Below are 20050 nucleotides of genomic sequence, written 5' to 3' on the forward strand. Positions count from 1 at the left end.
CCCCATTATCAATGACTATCTCAATTTTCAGCTTTTAGTGGGCCTACATTGCTCTTCGCCACCCGCTTTCTCTTTATATAACATTTCTTCTTATTGATCTCCCTTGCAAGTTTCCTTTCATAGTAGTTGCTCTTATAAGCAGCTTTGTGGCCCTTTGCTGGTCTTTGTATCTGTCCCATTCGTCCAGATCTGTGCTATGTTTTGCATTTCTGAAGCCATTTTGTTTAGTTTTAGGCTGTCCCTAACCTCTTTAGTCAACCATGCTATTTTGTTTTTGTGACGTGGAGCCTTTTCCTCTCAGGAGTATGTACTTGTTTTGCATCTCATTAAATGTTTTATTAAATATTCTCCACTGATCTTCAGTCATTTGACCCATTAACAAGAGTTTCCCAGTATACCATGAGCAGTCTCTGTGTCTCATCCCATTAAAGTCAGCCTCACCCAAATCTAAAATTCTAGTGTCTGAAATATTATTTTCACTTTCAAACGCTACACTGAATTCAATCATTTTGTGATCACTATTTGATAAATGTTTGCACGCAGTTGGACTGCTAATTAAATTGGGCTCATTACTCATAACTAAATCTAATATTGCCTGTCCCCTTGTTACATCTGGAACATGTTGCTGCAGGAAACTATCCCGGACACATTCCAGAAATTCACTGTTTTTCTGACGGGTGCTTGTCAGCCTCTCCCAGTCTATGTGTAAGTTAAAATCTCCCATTAATACTGCTCTGCCTTTGTTACACACATGCCTAATTTTTGCCTTTATACAATCTAGTGCCTCAGAACTGCTACCAGGGGGTTGATGCAAAACACCTATTACAATTTTAGATCCTCTTTTGTTCCTCAGTTCCACCCATATGCTTTCCCCTCATTCTATCCTCCCTCACTATTGAAGTGATGGTGTCCAATTTCTCATCAGTAAGGCTATTCCTCCTCTGCCATATTCTCTGTCCCTCCTTTAAACTTTTATATTTAATTCTCAGTCCCGACCATCCTGCAACCATGTCTCTGTCTGTAATAGCTACTACATCATAATCTTCACTTGAATATGCCTGCAGCTCATCCAGATTATTCTTTACGCTCCATGCATTTGTATATAGAACTCTTAATTGGGCTATTCACCATAAGCTGTCGCTCAGCGGTGATGTGTTTGCTTGTTTATTATTTTTAATTTTTGGTTTAACCAATAAATCTGTTGTTTTGTCATTAGCTGGAGTTCCTGAAGTTGGGTTCCTGAGTATTTCTTTACTCCCTGCCCTGCTCCTTGTTTTTGGAATTATACCGAGTTCCCCTGAGTCCTCTTTCTCTACTCCGCCCCATTTGCTGGGCGTGATTCTCCCAAAGGGAGACTTAAGTGCCGACGCCGGAGTGAAACTGGCGTCGGAGACCGCTCTTCGCCCCCTATTCTCCCAGCCCCCCCCCCCCCCCCCCCCCCCCCCCCCCCCCGGGGCTAGGAGCAGCATTGCACGAATCTTGGGCGCCCGGCCTTGACGCTTGCGTCAAAGCGGCGCGCCGAGAATAACGCAGCCGGCGGCGCCTAAGCGCCGTCAACCGCGCATGCGCAGGTTGGCCGGCTCCAACCCGCGCATGCGCAGTTGCCGTCTTGCCCTCCGCTGCCCCGCAAGACATGGCGGCTTGATCTTGCGGGGCGGTGGAGGGAAAAGAGTGCGTCACTTCGAGACGCCGGCCCGACGATCAGTGGGCACCGATCGCGGGCCAGACATCTGACGAGCACGCCCGTGGTGCTCGATCCTCTCTCCGCCTGCCACAGGCCCCACACTTACCTGTCGCGCGATGTTCACGCCGGCAGCGACCAGGTGTGGTTGCCGCCGGCGTGAACCGGTCGGGGTCGTCAGGCCGCTCGGCTCATCTGGGCCGGAGAATCGCCGGTCGCCGAGAAAAGCGTGGGGGGCCGGGGGGGGGGGGGGGGGGGGGGGGGGGGGAGAATCACGGGGGGTGCCAGGGCGGCATGGCGTGATTCCCCCGGCCCTCCCGCGATCTCCCCCCCCCCCCCCCCCCCCAGCGTGGGGAGCGGAGAATCGCGGCCGCTGTTTTAATGTCCTTGTGAGCACCTTATTTATCCTTTCCGCTATTACACCAGTCCCAGGTTTGTTCACGTAGTGGCGACTGCCCCAGTGGTACAGATCCCTCCTGTCCCGATACTGATGCCAGTGCCCCATGAAATGGAACCCCTCTTTCCCGCACCACTCCTTTAACCATGTGTTTACTTCCCTACTTTTCTCATCCGTATGCCAATTTGCACATGGCTTGGGTAGTAATTGAGAGATTATAACACTTGAGGATCTTTCCTTTAATTTTGTTACTAGTTCCTGGTGAGGCTGATTAGATGGGCAGAAGAGTGGTAAATTGAATTTAAACATGAAAAGTGTGAGGTAATGCATTTTGGAAGGACTAACAAGACAAGGGAATGTACGATGGTTCACAGATCTCTGAAGACAGCAGGGTAATTCGATATAGTGGTCAAGAAGGTCTATGAGATTGTTGCCTTTATTAACCACGGCATTGAATATAACAGCAGGGAGGTTATGCTGGGGCTGCATAAAACGCTGGTTGGGTCCCAGCTGGAGTACTGTGTACAGTTCTGGTCACTACACTATAGAAAGAAAGTGATTGCACTCAAGAGGATGCAGAGGAGATTGACCAGGATGTTGCCTGCGCTGGATCTTTTCAACTATCGAGAGGCTGGATACGCTGGGATTGTTTTCTCTGGAGCAGACAAGGCTGAGGGGGACCTGATGAGGTGTATGAATTATATAGCATGGACAGGAAGGTATGTTTCCCCTTAGCGAAGGGTCAATAACCAGTGGGGCATAGATTTAAGGTAATAGGCAAGAGGTTTAGAGGAAAAACCTTTTCACCCAGAGGGTGGTTGGATTCTGGAACTCACTGTCTGAAAGGGTGGTAGATGTAGGAACCCTCAACGTTTAGGAAATATTGAAATCAGCACTTGAAATGCCATTGCATTCAAGGTTACGGACCAAGTGCTTGATGGTTGGCACAAATATGATGGGCCAAAGGGCCTCTTTCCCTGCTGTAAAACTCTGGCTCTATGACTTCCTATGATTCCCCAAACAGTCCTCTTTCCTATCTTGCCTATATTGTTTGTCCCAACATGGAACACAGAGGGTTCTCCCCCTCCCACTTCAATATCCTTTCAAGCCAGTTAGAGATGTCCCTCAACCCGATACCAGGAAGGCAACATACCATGCGGGACTTTTGGTCCTGCTTGAAAAGGATGAGATCAGTTCCCCTAATTATACAATCCCCTACCACTTGGTTTTTTGCTCTACCAGTTTAAATGGCCTTCTGAAGCATGGTGCAGTGGTCAACTAGCCCAGGGGTGGGCAAACTACGGCACGCGGGCCGCATGCGGCCCGCCAAAGGTCTTTATGCGGCCCACCAAGATCAAGTCATAAAAAAAATTTTTAATTTAAAAAAATTTTTTTTTTTTTTAATTTTAAGGTTAATGGGGGGGCTGTTGGGTTACTGGTATAGGGTGGATACGTTGACTTGAGTAGGGCATGTGTTTCATGTGAAGTTTCTACTTTAAAATATTAATTAATAAAAATTAATTGCTTTTTTTCCTTTAAAAACCTTTTATTTTGGCTATTTTAAATATTAATTCTTTTACTTAATATACTATGCGGCCCTTTAAAATTGTGAATTTCTGAATGTGGCCCTTGCACGGAAAAGTTTGCCCACCCCTGAACTAGCCCATTCTCCCAGCATCCCTTTTCCTCAACTACACAGGGAGCAAGTAATTGGTACCTGTTAAACAAGGTCAAGAGCTGAGGCTCCTCCATTTCTGAATTCAGGATCCCTCTACCTGCCTCACTTGCAGTCACACCCTGATGTCCCTGATTACTAGCTGAATTTGAGGTCCTTAATCTCCAGGTGTGATTGCCTCCTGAAACAAAGCGTCCAGGTAACACTTCTCCCCCACCCACCCCTCCCTATCCTCTCCCGATGTGCTGCAGTGTCTGAAGCTCCGACTCCAGCTCATCAACTCAGCTGGAATTCCTCGAGCAGTAAACACTTGCTGTAGATGTGGTCACTGCAGCTCACAATGGGATCTACCAGCTCCCACATCGTACAGCTACAGCATGCCACCTGCCCAGCCATCTCTACTTAGTTAATTAATTAGTATTTCTTTTTTATTCAAATTTAGTGCACCAATAAAAGACATTTATTTATTTTGTATGCCTTTCAACATCTTAATGTGTACTATTAAAAAAAATCAAGGAAACATCCATTTAAAGCTTTTACTAGTTCAAAAGTTGCACTTCTGAAGAGCTACAGTAGTTGAACAACCTGCAATCATACTGTTATATAAAGATCAACTTTAGGATACAGAGATTATACAAATTTGGATAAATTTGTGTATTTACAGCAAATAGAACGGATTCCCCAAATGCAAGCCTTTTCCAACATGACTTCCATATATTTTTGATTTTGCTGAGTGGTTAGGTTAGGTTATCTCATATTTGAAGTTTGTAAATTCTGATTCTGCAATAGTTTTTTTCTCATTGGCAGCACATCTGTGTGTCTGCCATATCCGTGAAGTTCCAAAATATCATTGTTTTATTAAAATAAAATTTAGAATTTATTCCAGAAACATTTCTTGGGTGCGATTTTCCCACCAGCCAGGCATGAAATCTTATGTAAATTAATGGCTCATTTAAATATCCAGGCACTATTTAGAACTGGTTTCCATAATTGTGAACCAGGCTTGATGGCATCCATGAGGGCCTCGCAGGCCATTGGATCCCCCATCGGGTGGCCGGGGACAGGACCATGGCAGTGCCTCCTAGGCACCCTGGCAGTACCAGCTTGGTGGTGCTAAGGTGCCCAGTTAACACTGCCAGGAACACTGCGAGGGTGCCAGACAGGCATTAGTAATGTGCCCTGGTTCCAGGTTAGCACTGCCAAGGTTTGGGTCCTGGAGTGCCATGCCCATGAAAGAGGGTTTTGGGGGGGGGGGGGGGGGCAGAGAGAGGTTGGGGGGGGGGGGGTTCCTGATAGTGAGCAGTCCTGAAAAGGGTGGGGGATGAATTTTGGGGGGCGGTGGGTGTGGAAGTGGGGTTCATGATAGTGGGTGGTCCTGAAAGGGTGGGGGAGGAGTGTGAGAGATCGGGAAGCCTTTCAAATTGACACCCTAATCTGTGAGGAGCTGGTCTTGATGAGCTCTTCCCCAGTGCAGGAAAACATCCCAAGTGTGATCTCGACAGGGAGAAATTCCCCAAGGCCCAAAAAAGGCAAAGTTGAATAGCGGGTCAATCTTGACACCGCAGCCACCGAAAAACTCCCCGCCACACACTCCCAAAACCGGACTTGGAAATGTTTTTGGTGAATCGTGCCTGTTGTTTATTTTGCAGTCACAAAATTTTCCATCATTTTTGTTGACCTACATCAGGCATTGTCAAACTCAGCGGCGTGACCCGCGGGCGGGTGTCGGGAGGGTCACGGAGCTGTCCGTCGCGGCACTCCCGATCGTGCAAATCCACGCGCAACAGCCTCCGCAACCAGCTTTTAATAATTCCGGCTGCGAACGGCCTTCAAAATGGCCAGGACCAGATTTTAAAAATTCGGCCGTGAGCACCGATGATCGGGGAAGCATGTGCAGTGCAGCCGCATTTTTAAAATCTGGTCGCAGCCTTTTTTTTTTCAGGTTCGTGGTCCAAAGGGGCCATTAGGGCCAAAGGGGCCCAAAACCATTTCCCATTTTTGTCAGCAACAAACGAGGTAAGAGAAAATGGTGGGTCGCGAAGGTCGGCCGGTGTCGGTCGCGATGGTCGGCCTGCGTGGGTGGCGAAGGTCGGCCGGCGTGGGTCACGAAGGTTGGCCGGTTGGTAAAAATGGGTCCCCGGTAAAAAAGTTTGAAAAACACTGACTTACATTAAGCTTTAAAATTTGCATTACATGCTATGAATCATTTCAGATGTTAGTCACTCTTTAACACTGACCTTTTAATTGTGACAATATCACAGACGCACCACCATTCTGGCATAGTTATCCACAGAATTTGACTTGATGGGGCTCTTGAGAGAATAGTCTTAGTACAGTTAGTAGTTATTATTCTGCTTGCTTCCAAGAAAATAAAATCCTTAAGTATATTATTAATGTTTTCATCATTTGTTGTTAAGAGCACCGCATTAACTTTTTTTTTTAAATCACGTACTCATGTCTTTGATACATTAAATAATGTTTGAGTATCTCGTCCCCAATTATACTATTATTTTTGTACAGTACAGCAATAACTATAATGAAAAGAGACTTAGAATTTCTTGAGTCTGTTGGCACATGGAATTGAAATCTTGTTTTGAGAAAGACATTGTGAAATCTATTTGAACCTATTTGTAAAATTTCAAATTCCGCACTTAAAACTTCTCTTTATTGTCATGTAAAGTCAGCTAACATTATGCATTGGTGGGTCTATTGTATTTTATCTGTTATCTTTCTCAAAACAATTTAATATAACTAAATTTTAAATAATGTTCTAATTAGTTAAATAACATAGAAAATGCTATCTGCTAGCATTGGATACAAAAAGTAGAAAAATATTACTTAATTAATTAGCAATTTCCAATAAGTTTTTTTTCAAACTGGTAAAAGTACATGCAGAAATATGTATGGTACTAGATTATGCTTTTTATCTTTAGGTGTGGACATACCTTTAGAAATATGTCTTTCTGCAAGATTACAAGATTGGCCTCTGTAGTGATGTCATTTTCTTCAGTGTCTTGATTTGAATCATGCTCAAAATCGGTTAAACATACTTGAAGGCTTCGATTAAAGTGAAGAATTTAGTGGAACAAGCAACCATTTCAAAGTAGTATATCTTTGAAAGATATCACAAATGCAAAAGTTGTAATTAATGTAACTATTTTAAGGTATTAAAAAATAAGGTTAAATAGTCCATACAGGTCAGTGAAGACCAAGTATCTGACACTAGTTTAACCAGGGCATGAAACTAATTTTCTTTTGTTGAAACTGCTTGAATTGCAGATTGATTTTGTTAAAATTCGCTTGTTTGAAATTTATTTTAGAAATCTTGAAAGGATCTATTTCTTCCCATGAATATTGATGTCCTTATTCAAATATTTCAATACAAGATTATCTGTCAAATTTAATTTAAAATGTTTGATAATAAATCCAGTCAGTCATATCTTGAGAAAAAAATGTTACTTGTGCAATGTTTGAAACAACGATGTGTAGGATGCTATTTTTTAAATTTATCTTGTTGAAATAAAAGGTTTATTTTGTGTTGAGCTGTAAAGATGTGGATGTATAGTTTTTATGTTGTTTGAAAAATAAAATGTAGAGAATATTTGTTGGGAACTAGAGGTGAAACATGGATTGGAGAATACAAGAATAACAAACATATTGAATGGTTTATTTCTTAAAGTCAACATAACCAGAAATGAATTGTGATTTTTGTCTGTCAAAAACATTAAAACAAACTTAAGTACTAGCTAGTCCGATCTACTAACCACTGAGTGAAAAGCAGTGATTGCCCTTCACTTTTTAATCCTTTTACAGAACAAAATAAAGATTGGGGCATACACATGGGATTAAGGAGGTGGAACGTGAAGTACCATAACTAAACTTAAAACAAAACTATGACATTTAATCATCATGGAGAAATTGTACATTCCACAAGGCTATTTAATTAAGGTTTACCAGTAGTTATAACTTGGTGCACAATTTACAATCCAGTTGCACCCTTTTCAACCTTTTTCATGGGTTTTTAAGTACGCTGAAGTCCATGTCCAATCAATGAGGATTTCAACAATGCACCAACAGTGGAGAATCTGACAATTTCTATGTGTAACTGCAGTGTGAATGCTAGATGTTGTAAGTTTCATTGAGTAAGGCCATGCACAAAAGGTTTTGCTGTCAATACAACCACAAAATGTGGGCCATGGTATTCTTGTAACCTGACAAAATTGGATTTTTGAAAAAAATTATATTCAAATAGATCGCTTGAGTAAAAGTAGGCATTTTCATGAATTTAATGTTTATATTGAATTTTGGGAATGAGCGGTTATAAATTGTACAAGACCTATGAGGTTGAAGATATCATTTTCCCTGTGTGTCTTGCTGAATACAAACTTGCCCCGCTGAGGGGATGGAGAGCCCTAACTCCTACATGGTTAAGATCTGTATGGGGGCAGCATGGTGGCGTAGTAGTTAGCACTGCTGCCTCACGGCGCCGAGGTCCCAGGTTCGATTCTGGCTTTGGGTCACTCCGTATGGAGTTTGCACATTCTCCCTGTATTTTGCAAAGATATGCAGGGTAGGTGGATTGGCCATGCTAAATTGCCTCTTAATTGGGGGGAAAAAATGAATTGGGTACTCTAAATTTATTTTTAAAAAACAACAACAACAAAAAGATCTGTATAAGTCGGCCAGGTCTGGAACCGACAGCGCAGACTGGGATCTGGTGTATATTGTAAATATAATTGCTTTGCAGTAAACCTTGAAGACTGTTCGAACTAGTTTGTGGTCTACAAAATGGGTGTTGAGGATGTAACTGGATGACTGTCAATGCTGCTATACCGTTGGGTGAACCATCTCCTTTACTGTGCTTGACCAAGGTTGGATTTTTAAAAAAATGAATATGCCTTTGGAAGATTGGACGTGTTTGCAAGCGTAGGGGATTGGACACAGTACACAGAACGCATGCATTACTTTTTCCGGGTGAACACGATCACAGATGATGACCTATCTGTCTCTTTCAGATCTCCCCTCACCCTCAACTAGGTTTGCTTTCACTGCAAAGACTTCGTACAAAACAAAAGTCTATAAGAACTATTTGTCAATTCACTTATGTTGCAAATGTTCTAAATCTTCTGGTATCCTGAGCATCAGAGAATGTACATGAGTTGGGTGTTTCACAGAAGAACACACTCTGACTGTAATTGGCTACCTTTAAATTTCTGATGAGCTCATTTTTCACTTAGTTGCGGGCAGCAGGGTGGCGCAGTGGGTTAGCCCTGCAGCCTCACGGCGCCGAGGTCCCAGGTTCGATCCCGGCTCTGGGTCACTGTCCGTGTGGAGTTTGCACATTCTCCCTGTGTCTGCGTGGGTTTCACCCCCACAACCCAAAGATGTGCAGGGTAGGTGGATTGGACACGCTAAATTGCCCCTTAATTGGAAAAAATGAATTGGGTACTCTAAATTTATAAAAAAAAAAAAAAAAATTTTTCACTTAGTTGTTTAGGCACCTTGGGCTAGGGCGCAGTCAATTCCAGCACCTTGACTCGAAGTTGCAACATAGGTGAATTGACAAATAATTCTTTTAGACTTTTGTTTTGTACGAAGTATTTTTTATTCAATGTTTTAGCATTTTAACATTTTACAAAACAAAAACATTACAGCCCCAAATACAATAAACCCTGAACCAACCCCTTCTGCCCCCAACAGTTGATGCTAATTAGCTCTCTTCAAAATGCAAAATAAGCAAACCCCCTCACTTGTGGAACCCCTCATTTGCTCCACTTAGGGCAAATTTCACCTTCTCAAGATGTAAGAAATCCATCAGATACCTGAGCCACAGGGTAGGGAAGCTGACCTCCACCCAACAGAGCGTGTCTGCAAGTGAGCAACGAGGCGAAGGCTAAAATATCTGCCCCTGCTTCTATCTGTAACTCCAGCAGATCCAACACCCTGATTATGCCCCCAGGGGACCGATTCCAAATCCGCATGCAGGATTGCCAACATGGTACTTAAAAACAACCAACAAAATTTCTCCCAACTTTGGGCAGAATCAGAACATGGTTAGCTGGACCCCTCCCACACTGTTTGCAAGTATACTCTACTCCCTCAAACTGCTGGCTCAACCTTGACTTCGTCAAATGTGCCCTTTGCACCACCTTCAACTGTATTAACCCAGTCTCGTGCAGGAGGTTGAGGCATTCACCCTCCTCAACACCTCGCACCACAATCCCTCCTCCAGTGCCAGCCCCAATTTCTCCTCCCACTTGGCCTCAACCCTCTCCATGGACACCTTATCCTCCTACAAAATCCTACATAAATGGCCAAGGTGACTCTGACCCTATTACCAACAGCAACTCCTCCAATAACAAGGAGGCAGGCACTATCGGAAAGGTCGGAAAAATCTTTCCAGTAAAGCCCCCGCACCTGCATATACTGAAACCCCACCTCACGCGGAAACTTAAACTACCCCTCTCCGAGCTTGCAAACCACCCCTCCAAAACAAATCCTTCACCCCTCTCTCTTCACATCCCAAAACCTCGCATGCATTCTCTCCATGATTTCCTTGGATCGGCATCAACCTTGACCCCATTCCCAACCTAAAATGCTGCCAAAATTGCCTCCAACAGACAGACATTTAACACAGTGGGCTAAACAGCTGGCTTGTAATGCAGAACGAGGCCAGCAGCGTGGGTTCAATTCCAGTACCGGCCTCCCAGAATGTGGCGACTATGGGTTTTTAACAGTAACTTAATTGAAGCAATTATTATTAACAGGCTGGTTTAGCATAGGGCTAAATAGCTGGCTTTTAAAGCAGACCATGGCAGGCCTGCAGCACGGGTTCAATTCCCGTCCGGGGCCACGTGCACACCAAATACCCGAAATGGGTTGTTGCCACCCGAAACAGCACCCCTAGAGAAGACACCACACAATACTCGCTTTCCCCCAAATGTATCTCCCGAAAACTCATAAGCAGACCCATTATGTCCAAAATATATAACAGCAGATCATGTGTACAGAGAGACCTTGTGCTCCACCACCACACCTTCACGATCCTCTTCCATAATTCCAAGCATCCCAGTGCACTAGCCAAGAGCTCCATCGGGCATTCAAGACTCATTCTATGATGCAATGGAAAGTATCTTGAATTCATGTCACTCGTTTGCACACAGGCCATCAGATCCCTAAACAATTTCACACATGCCACAAACCTAGGCTCAATCCCAAACTTCTCCAACTCTGCAAACAGATAGCTCAATTCCAACCAATCCAACGCTATCCCCGCATTCAACAGCCCCTCCACCTCCAACTCCCTTCTGCTGGAGAAAGCACCATTTTCAGCAGTCACTGCACATTCAATGACAACTGCCTACTCTTAAGGAACCCCGTCTGATCCTCCCCAATTACCTTCGAAAGGCATTCCTCCAAACTCAACGCAAAAACCTTTGTCAGATATGGGCCACACTCCACCGCATCCTTATCTTTTTTAAGCAACAATGAAATGGATGCCTGACCCATCGTTTCCGGCAAGGACCCCTGAGCATCGCGTCCTCAAACATTTCTACCAGCAACGGCGCCAACTTATACTTAAACTTTTTATAAAATGCCACAGGCAAACTATCTGGCCCTGGTGCCTTACCCGTCAGCAAATTCCCTATTGATGCCTGCACTTCTTCCACCCCCACACCTTCTATCACCCCTACCAGCAGGCACTCCAATCGCCCCAAACACTTCCTCATATCCGGCGCATCTTCCGAAGGCTCTGACCTAAACAGGGCCCTAAAAATACTCTTCAAAAACCTTGTTCACCTGCTCCGGCGCCATCACCAACTCACCCGTCCCATCTTTGACCTGCAATAGCTCCTTCGCTGCTGCTTGCTTGCAGAGTTGGCCTGCCAACATGCGAATGGCTGCCGAACTGTCTTCCCCATAGACAGAAGATTGAAACTCACCTGTAACTCCTTTCTCCTCCCCAGAAGTCCCAGATTCAGGTCGTCCGCATACCGCCCATCTCCTTCCAAAATCTTCTCTACCAAGTGTTGCTGTTCCTCCTTCGCTTCCCTATCCACCCCTCACTACTGCCTTCAACGCTTCCCATACCTCACTGAAACTTCCCCATTATGATTGCACCCCACATAATCTTCGATCACACTTCCCATTTTAGTACAAAAATTCAGGTCTGCCAACAGTCCCACATCCAACTTCCATCTCTGGACTGACCCCTTCTCCAGAACCACATCCACCCAATGTGGAGCATGGTCCGAGATCACAATCGCTGAATAGTCTGCCTTCCTCGCCCCAGCTAATAGAGCCTTTCCCATTACAAAAAAGTCGATCCTCGAGTACGTCTTGTGCACAGCCGAAAAAAAACAAGTGCTCCCTGTCCTGCAGATACAAGAAACTCCACGGGTCCACCCTTCTCATCTCCCCTGGACGGGGTCAGCAAAAGTGGCTGGGACCTGTCCACCTTCAGCACCAACACTATGTTCCAGTTCCACTCCCAGTATCAACTCGTGAGTATCCAAGTTCGGAATGGCGGCCAGTGTTTTCTTTACAAACCCAACATCATCACAATTTCGGGCATGTATGCTCCCCATCAGCACCAACTTCTCCTCGAACGCACCCGTTACTATCACCCCCTACTCTTCGAATCTACCACCACCTTCTGCATCTGGAAGCTTGCCCCCGGGCCTTGCTGTCAAAGCCCGTGTGAAACACCTGGCTCACCCAGCCCTTCTTCAGTTTCATCTGGTCATTCACCTCAGGTGAATATCCTGTACAGCACCACATATGGCTTTTAAACTTTTCAAGTGCAAAAATACTCTCGCTCTTTTTATTGGTCCCCTCAGCCCTCACACGTTTCACGTCACCGCCCTGACCGGGGGGGGGTCTCACCCACCCCATCCCTCCTATCCGGCATACCCACTACTCCAGGCCCCGGTCATCAGGCAGAACCACCGTCAGCTCCCTGCGCCTCATCCTTCCCAGAATCCCCCAAAACACTTCCTCCCAAAAATACCATTCACACCTCCCAGCCCCAGTGAAACCTGTCCATACAGGATCCAACAATCATAGTCCCTCCCCCACCTCACTTCTGTTCACTAGCCAGCCTGCATTTGCTTGTGAGGTGGCCCCTGCCAGAGCACCATCCCCCCACAAAAAAGACCCAACACCCAATCCCGCTGTACCTAAACCTTCCAAACTCCCCATACAATTGTCTCACAAACCCACCACGAGAAACACGCAAAGTCCCAGCCAATCTCTACCAACCCCCAAACCCTCCCCCATATCACACCGAACATAAACAACAACCCTCAAATAACAAGAAAAATGATAGGGGAGAGACATTAAAAAAAAAAGAAAAAAAGTCCTAACTCATCTCTGTCCCGGTCTTTCAGCCTTCACGACAGCCTCCGCCATCTCAAAATTAAAGCATTGTGAGTCACCCTCAGCTTCGCTAGGTAGACCACTCCAAACCTTACATTGCTACTATACTACACCGCCTTCACCCGAGCAAAGACCGCCCACCCTCTTGGAAGCTCCACCATAAGATCTTGGTATGTTGGAATACCAACACCTTCCCACTTCACCTCTCGATTCTGCCCATTTTGAGGCCTCCTTCATCTGGTAGCTGTGGAAGCAAACTAGCACAGCCCTCGGTGGTTCATTCGTCTTTGGCTTCAGCTGGAGTGACCGATGAGCCCTGTCCAACTCGTAAAGGGAGGGGTCCTCCTCCCTCATCAACTAAGTGAAATCTCTGCAATGTACTCCGTCGGCCTCCACCCCTCAGGCAGTCCCATGATCCTCAAATTCTGCCTTTGTGACATGTTCACCAGGTCCTCCATTTTGGCTCTCAACCCTTTTTGCTCTCCCACCCTCCGCAGCTCCTCACCCATGGAGGTGAACCCGTCGTTGTCCTGCAATAATGCCTCCTCCACTCCCTTCAATACCTCTCCTTGCTCCTTCATCTCCGTCGACGTCTTAGTCAAAGATGCCTTTATCGGGGCGAGAGTCTCATCTACCCACTCCTTGAGCGAGGTCATCATCTTTTTCTGATGCATATCGCAGAGCTTGGAAAACAGCTGCTCAAACTCACCTGACACCACTTCAGTCAGCTTTTCCACCATATTGGGCGCTGCCCCTCCCGATGAACCAGCACCCGCCATCTTTCCTCCTGTTGGGACTCAGCCACATTCACCGACGGACTTTCGCTCATCCCTTCTTCCCGATTCTTCTTCTGCAACTTAACCTTCTCAGATCTTCCAACACCTAAACATTGAAAACAAAACCTCTAAAACTGGGCATAAATGGCAAAAAACCTAAAAATATAGCAGGAACCACCCAACGTGCGACCTTCACCTCCATGTCACCACCAGAAATCCAATCCTTACAAATATGTCGCGATCTTTGGCCCTAGACTGCTCCAATATCTCACAGACACCAGGGGGTGGATTCTCAGCCAGCGGGATGCTTCATTTTTCCGGCAGCCCGGTGGTTTCCCGACGGCGTGGGGCTGCCCCACAATGGGAAACCACATTGACCGGCCAGCACAATGGAGAATCCCCCCGGCAGGGTGAGGCAGAAATGTGACGCGGCGGGATGAAGCATCCTGCCGCAGATTTCTAAGTAAAAGCACAATAGCCATTTATTTACAACAAGAGTTAAAACATGTAAGGCAGCGCAGTGGATTAGCCCCGCTACCTCACGGCGCTGAGGTCCCAGGTTCGATCCCGGCTCTGGGTCACTGTCGGATTGGAGTTTGCACATTCTCTCCGTGTTTGCGTGGGTCTAGCCCCCACAACCCAAAGGTGTGCAGGCTAGGTGGATTGGCCACACTAAATTGCTCCTTAATTGGAAAAAGTGCATTGAGTACTCTAAATTTATTTTTAAAAATGAGTTAAAACATGCAATAATTTAACTAGATATGACCTGCTAATCTATTACTTTACCCTTTTGCCCATTCCACCCTTTACCCAAACACATACAAGGGGAGGAAAAGGGGTAAAAGGATCGGGGATTAAAATATGGGAGTCAGAGAGACGTGTTCTTATTGCTGAAGCCTTTGTCGTCAGCTATCTTGCTGCAGGTTTAATTGACTCGAGAAATTAATCAAAAGTTGGCGGGACTGTTCTGTGAGGAGAGACTGGTTTGACTGGGCCTGTATTTACTAGAGTTTAGAAGGATGAGAGGAGAACTGATTGAATCATATAAAATTCTAGCAGGGCTGGACAGACTCACTACAGGGAGGGCGTTTTCCTTGGTTGGAGATTCTAGAACCAGGTGTCACAGTCAAAGATATAGGGTAGATCATTTAAGACTGAGATTAGGAAAAATATCTTTACTCAAAGAGTGGTGAAACTGTGGAATTATCTGCCACAGAAGGCTGTGGAGGCCAAGTCACTTAATATATTCAAGAAATAGATAGATTTTGAAAAGATTTTAATGGCGTTGAGTGGTAGGGGAGAAAGTGGGAATATGGCATTGAGATAGAGGATCAGCCATGAACTTATTGAATGGTGGAGCAGGCTCGAAGGGCAAAATGGCTTACTCCTCTATGTTTCAAAGAAAGGGGTGTGATGCACAATCAATTGCACGAAAGACTCAGATTGGTGCAACTGTGGCTTTATTACAGTCAGATGCATGGCCTCCTACTGCAGCTGGCGAAATGACTGATCAGGAGGAGGTCATGCATATTTATAGGGCTCCTTGTGGGCGGAGCTAGCCGGCAGGGGCTACTGGCGAACCTGTAGTGTAGGTCCTACCGTACATCCCCTAATACAGGTGCACACAGTTAACACAGTGGATCACCACATTCACCCCCTGTTAAAAACTAGTCCGGCGGGGGTGGCGTGAAACTATATACAGATTAGCGAATAATTTACAGAGGGGAGGGGGAAAAAGGTATATGTCCATCTGGTCTGGTCTGGTGCCTGTCAGAGGTTAACTCTGTCCGGTGGTCTGACAGTTCGCTGGGAGCGGTGTCGGCGCCGGCGACGTTGGTGCTGGCCAGTAGTTGGATGACTCCGGAAGCGTACCAAAATCTTCCTCGTCCTGTAGTGTGGGCAGGGGGAGGAGAGATGGACCAGGTAGGGCTAATGGTGGGAGCGCCGGGGGAGGGGAGGGTGGCGCATGGGTGGGGAAGTGTGTTGGAGTGGAACCTGAGGGAGCCAGGTCCCTGAGTGAGACCGTATCCTGGCGGCCGTCGGGGAACTCCACATAGGTATACAGGGGGTTGGCGTGGAGCAGGTGTACGCTGTCCACCAAGGGGTCCGCCTTGTGGAGTCGGAAATGGCTACGGAGAAGAACCGGTCCTGGAGCTGCGAGCCAAGTGGGAGCAACACCCCGGATGTGGACTTCCTGGGGAAGGTAAAAACACGTTCATGGGGTGTGTTATTTGTGGCGGTGCACAGTAGAGACTGGATGGAGTGCAGTGCATCCGGGAGGACCTGCTGCCAGCGCGCGACTGGGAGGTTTCTTGACCGTAGGGCCAGCTGGACGGCCCTCCAAACCGTCCCGTTCTCCCTCTCTACCTGCCCGTTTCCCCGGGGATTATACCTGGTCGTCCTGCTGGAGGCGATACCCCTGCTGAGCAGGAACTGACGCAGCTCATCGCTCATGAATGAGGATCCCCTGTAGCTGTGGATGTAGTCGGGGAAACCGAACAGAGCGAAGATGGAGTTGAGGGCCTTGGTGACGGTGGCAGATGTCATATCGGGGCATGGGATGGCGAAAGGGAACCTGGAGAATTCATTGACCACACTGAGGATGTAGGTGTTGCAGTCGGTGGAGGGGAGGGGCCCTTTGAAATCCACGCTGAGGCGTTCAAAGGGGTGGGACGCTTTCACCAGGCGCGCATGGTCCGGCTTGCACTCCGCACAGACCTGACAGTCTTTGGTGACTGTCCATACTTCCTCGACGGAGTAGGGCAGATTGCAGGCTTTGACGAGGAGGTACAATCGAGTGACCCCCGGGTGACAAAGGCTATCGTGCAGGGCACGGAGTTGGTTTACTTGTGCGCTGGCACATGTACCTCGAGAGGGCGTCTGGGGGCTCGTTGAGCTTGCCGGGGCGATACAAAATCTCATCATTGTAGGTGGAGAGCTCGATTCTCCACCGCAGGATTTTATCATTTTTGATCTTGCCCCACTGCGTGTTGTTGAACATGAAAGCTACCAACCGTTGGTCAGTAAGGAGAGTGAATCTCCTGCCGGCCAGGTAATACCTCCAATGCCGCACCGCTTCAACGATAGCCTGGGCCTCCTTTTCACTTTTCAACGGACGAATGTCGAATTTCAGAGGCATGAAGGGTGCGGGAAAAGAATGCCACGGGTCTGCCCGCCTGGTTTAGAGTGGCGGCAAGGGCGACACCTGAAGCGTCGCTCTCTACTTGAAAGGGTAGTGTCTCGTCTACTGCGTGCGTACCGGCCTTGGCTATGTCTGCTCTAATACGGGTGAAGGCATGTTGTGCCTCGGCTGTGAGGGGAAATTGAGTGGACTGTACAAGTGGGCGGGCCTTGTCCGTGTAGTTTGGGACCCACTGGGCATAGTAGGACAAGAACCCAAGGCAGCGTTTGAGGGCCTTGGGGCAGTGGGGGAGGGGAAACTCCATGAGAGGGCGCATGCGGTCGGGATCGGGCCCCAGGAGTCCGTTTTGGACTACGTAGCCGAGGATGGCTAAGCGGTTGGTGCTGAACACGCACTTCTGCTTGTTGTAGGTGAGGTTGAGGAGAGTGGCGGTGTGGAGAAATTTGGCACGGTTGGCGTCGTGGTCCTGCTGATCGTGTCCGCAGATGGTGACGTTGTCCAGGTACGGAAACGTGGCCTGCAGTCCGTACCGGTCAACCATTCGGTCCATTTCTCTTTGGAATACCGAGACCCCGTTAGTGACGCCGAAGGGAACCCTACAAAATTGATAGAGGCGACCGTCCACCTCAAAGGCAGTGTATGGACGGTCCGATTTACAGATGGGGAGCTGGTGGTAGGCGGATTTAAGGTCGATCGTTGAGAAGACCCGGTACTGTCAATCTGATTGACCATATCAGATATGCGAGGGAGAGGGTACGCGTCAAGCTGCGTGTACCGATTGATGGTCTGGCTGTAGTCCACGACCATCCTGTGTTTCTCCCCAGTTTTAACCACCACCACTTGGGCTCTCCAGGGGCTATTGCTGGCCTCGATGATACCCTCCCGAAGCAGCCGCTGGACTTCGGACCTGATGAAGGCCTTGTTCTTGGCGCTGTACCGTCTGCTCCTGGTGGCGACGGGCTTGCAATCCGCCGGTAGAGTGGCAAAGAGGGAGGGGGGGGGGTCAACCTTGAGGGTCTTGAGACCGCAAACGGTGAGTGGGGGTAGGGGCCCGCCAAATTTGAGGGTGAGACTCTGGAGATTACACTGAAAGACCAGACCCAGCAATAGTGCAGCACAGAGGTTGGGAGGATGTAGAGGCGGAAACTGCTGAATTCTACGCCTTGGACAGTGAGATTAACCACACAGAAAACTCGGATCGGGACAGAGTGGGATTCGGAGGCCAGGGAGATCTGTTGATTGGCGGGGTGGACCACGAGGGAGCAGCGCCTTACCGTGTCCGGGTGGATGAAGCCGTCGGTGCTCCCGGAGTCCAGTAGGGAAGAGGTCACGTGGCCGTTGATTTCCACCATCGTCGAGGCGGTGGCCAGGTTGTGAGGACGGGACTGGTCTAGTGTCATAGAGGCAAACAGCGGGTGGTCGTCCGAGGAGTCAGATGGGGAGCGTCAGCGAACTGCATCCAGCGTTACAGCCCTGTGGGGGAGACAAAATGGCGGTGATGGCGGCGTCTGGGGGGCCTGTAGAGAAGATGGCGGAACCCATGCAGCGCACGTTGTAGGGGCGAGGCAAGATGGCGGCGTCCATGGAGTGCATGATGCGGGCGCGGGGCAAGATGGCGGCGCCCATGGAGCGCACGTTGTGGGGGCGGGCAAGATGGCGGCGCCTACGGGCCGCACGTGGACCTGGGGGGAGAAGATGGCAGTACCCACTGGTCGCACATGGCCCCGGTCGCAGAAGATGGCGGCGCCCATTGTGCGATCGGCTGGGGGAAGGGAGCGATTTCGGGCACGATAGCGGCGACTGCGCGGGCCTGGCACACCGCCGCAAAGTGACCCTTGTTACCGCAGGATTTGCAATTGGCTGCGCTGGCTGGGCAGCGCTGGCGGGGGTGCTTCTGCTGGCCGCAGAAGTAGCAGTGGGGACCCCCAGAGTGTGTGGCGTGGCGGGCGGCGCAGGCATATTGAGCAGGAGTGGCCCCAGCCGGGGGGGTCGTTTGCGGGGTCCAAGTGGAGTAGGTGGTGTGGGCCGCGCGGCGAGCAGTGTAGGATTGGACGTTGCGAGATGTGACTGTCATGGAGAGCGCTTAAGCTTTCGACGCCACTCGGTCGAGCATGGCCCCTTCCAGCAGTCGTTGTCGGATGGGGTCCGACGCAATCCCCGTCACGAATGCGTCACAGATGAGGAGATTGGAATGTTCAGTGGCCGTGACGGCCTGACAGTCACAGTCCCGTACGAGTGGGATAAGAGCCTGCCAGAAGTCTTTGATCGACTCACCAGGTAGTTGTACGCTAGTGGCGAGTACGTGCCTTGCGAAGAATGTGTTTGTCTTTTGAACGTAGTTCTCTTTAAGGAATGCCATCGCTTCAGCGGGAACACACTGGAGCTCAACTTGGAGTACAGAACTTGGATCTTCTGAGCTTCCATCGGCGCGGGGGTCGCAGCGTTGATGTAGGCCTCAAAGCAAGCCAGCCAGTGATTAAAGTCCTTTCTAGCGTCTGGCGAGTGCGGATCCAGCTGCAGGCGATCACGTTTGATCCTGATGTCCATCATGTAGAAAATCTGACTGTAATAAATTGATGCATGATCAATTGCACAAAAGACTCAGATTGGTACAACTGTGGCTTTATTACAGTCAGATGCGTGGCCTCCTACTGCAGCTGACAAAATGGCTGATCAGGAGGAGGTCATGCATATTTATACATCTCCTTGTGGGCGGAGCTAGCCGGCAGGGGCTACCGGCGAACCTGTAGTGTAGGTCCTACCGTACATCCCCTAATACAGGGGCACACAGTTAACACAGTGGATCTCCACAGGGTGCATCTTGTCTTCAACAGTCAAGTGTGAAAGAGAGAGATAGACTGTGGCTCTTCGAGCCTATATCAAAAAGAAGTGTGCTTCACTCTACAAAATTCAGTCTGTGTGAATTCAGCAGAACATTCCGGAACATCACCACTGGGCCAGACCAAATAGCACTGATACTAGGCATCTCCAGAGGCCAAAC

At 48.1% G+C, this 20050-nt stretch overlaps 1 protein-coding gene and 1 long non-coding RNA gene across 2 annotated transcripts in view; one reads left to right on the forward strand and one right to left on the reverse strand.

Moving 5' to 3' along the window:
* LOC119967516 (tudor domain-containing protein 15-like) overlaps nt 1–7410 on the forward strand; it is a 30485-nt gene extending 23075 nt beyond the window's left edge. The window contains exon 3 of the mRNA XM_038800183.1: nt 6687–7410. Coding sequence (XP_038656111.1) covers nt 6687–6745 — 59 coding nt within the window. The 3' untranslated portion in view covers nt 6746–7410. The remainder of the gene's footprint in view (nt 1–6686) is intronic.
* LOC119967517 overlaps nt 1–20050 on the reverse strand; it is a 58652-nt gene that overhangs the window by 10531 nt on the left and 28071 nt on the right. The window contains exon 2 of the long non-coding RNA XR_005461007.1: nt 13841–14013. This is a non-coding gene — a long non-coding RNA (uncharacterized LOC119967517). The remainder of the gene's footprint in view (nt 1–13840; nt 14014–20050) is intronic.

This window comes from Scyliorhinus canicula, chromosome 6 (genome assembly GCF_902713615.1).
Source record: "Scyliorhinus canicula chromosome 6, sScyCan1.1, whole genome shotgun sequence".
In the NCBI taxonomy this organism is placed as follows: Eukaryota; Metazoa; Chordata; class Chondrichthyes; order Carcharhiniformes; family Scyliorhinidae; genus Scyliorhinus; species Scyliorhinus canicula.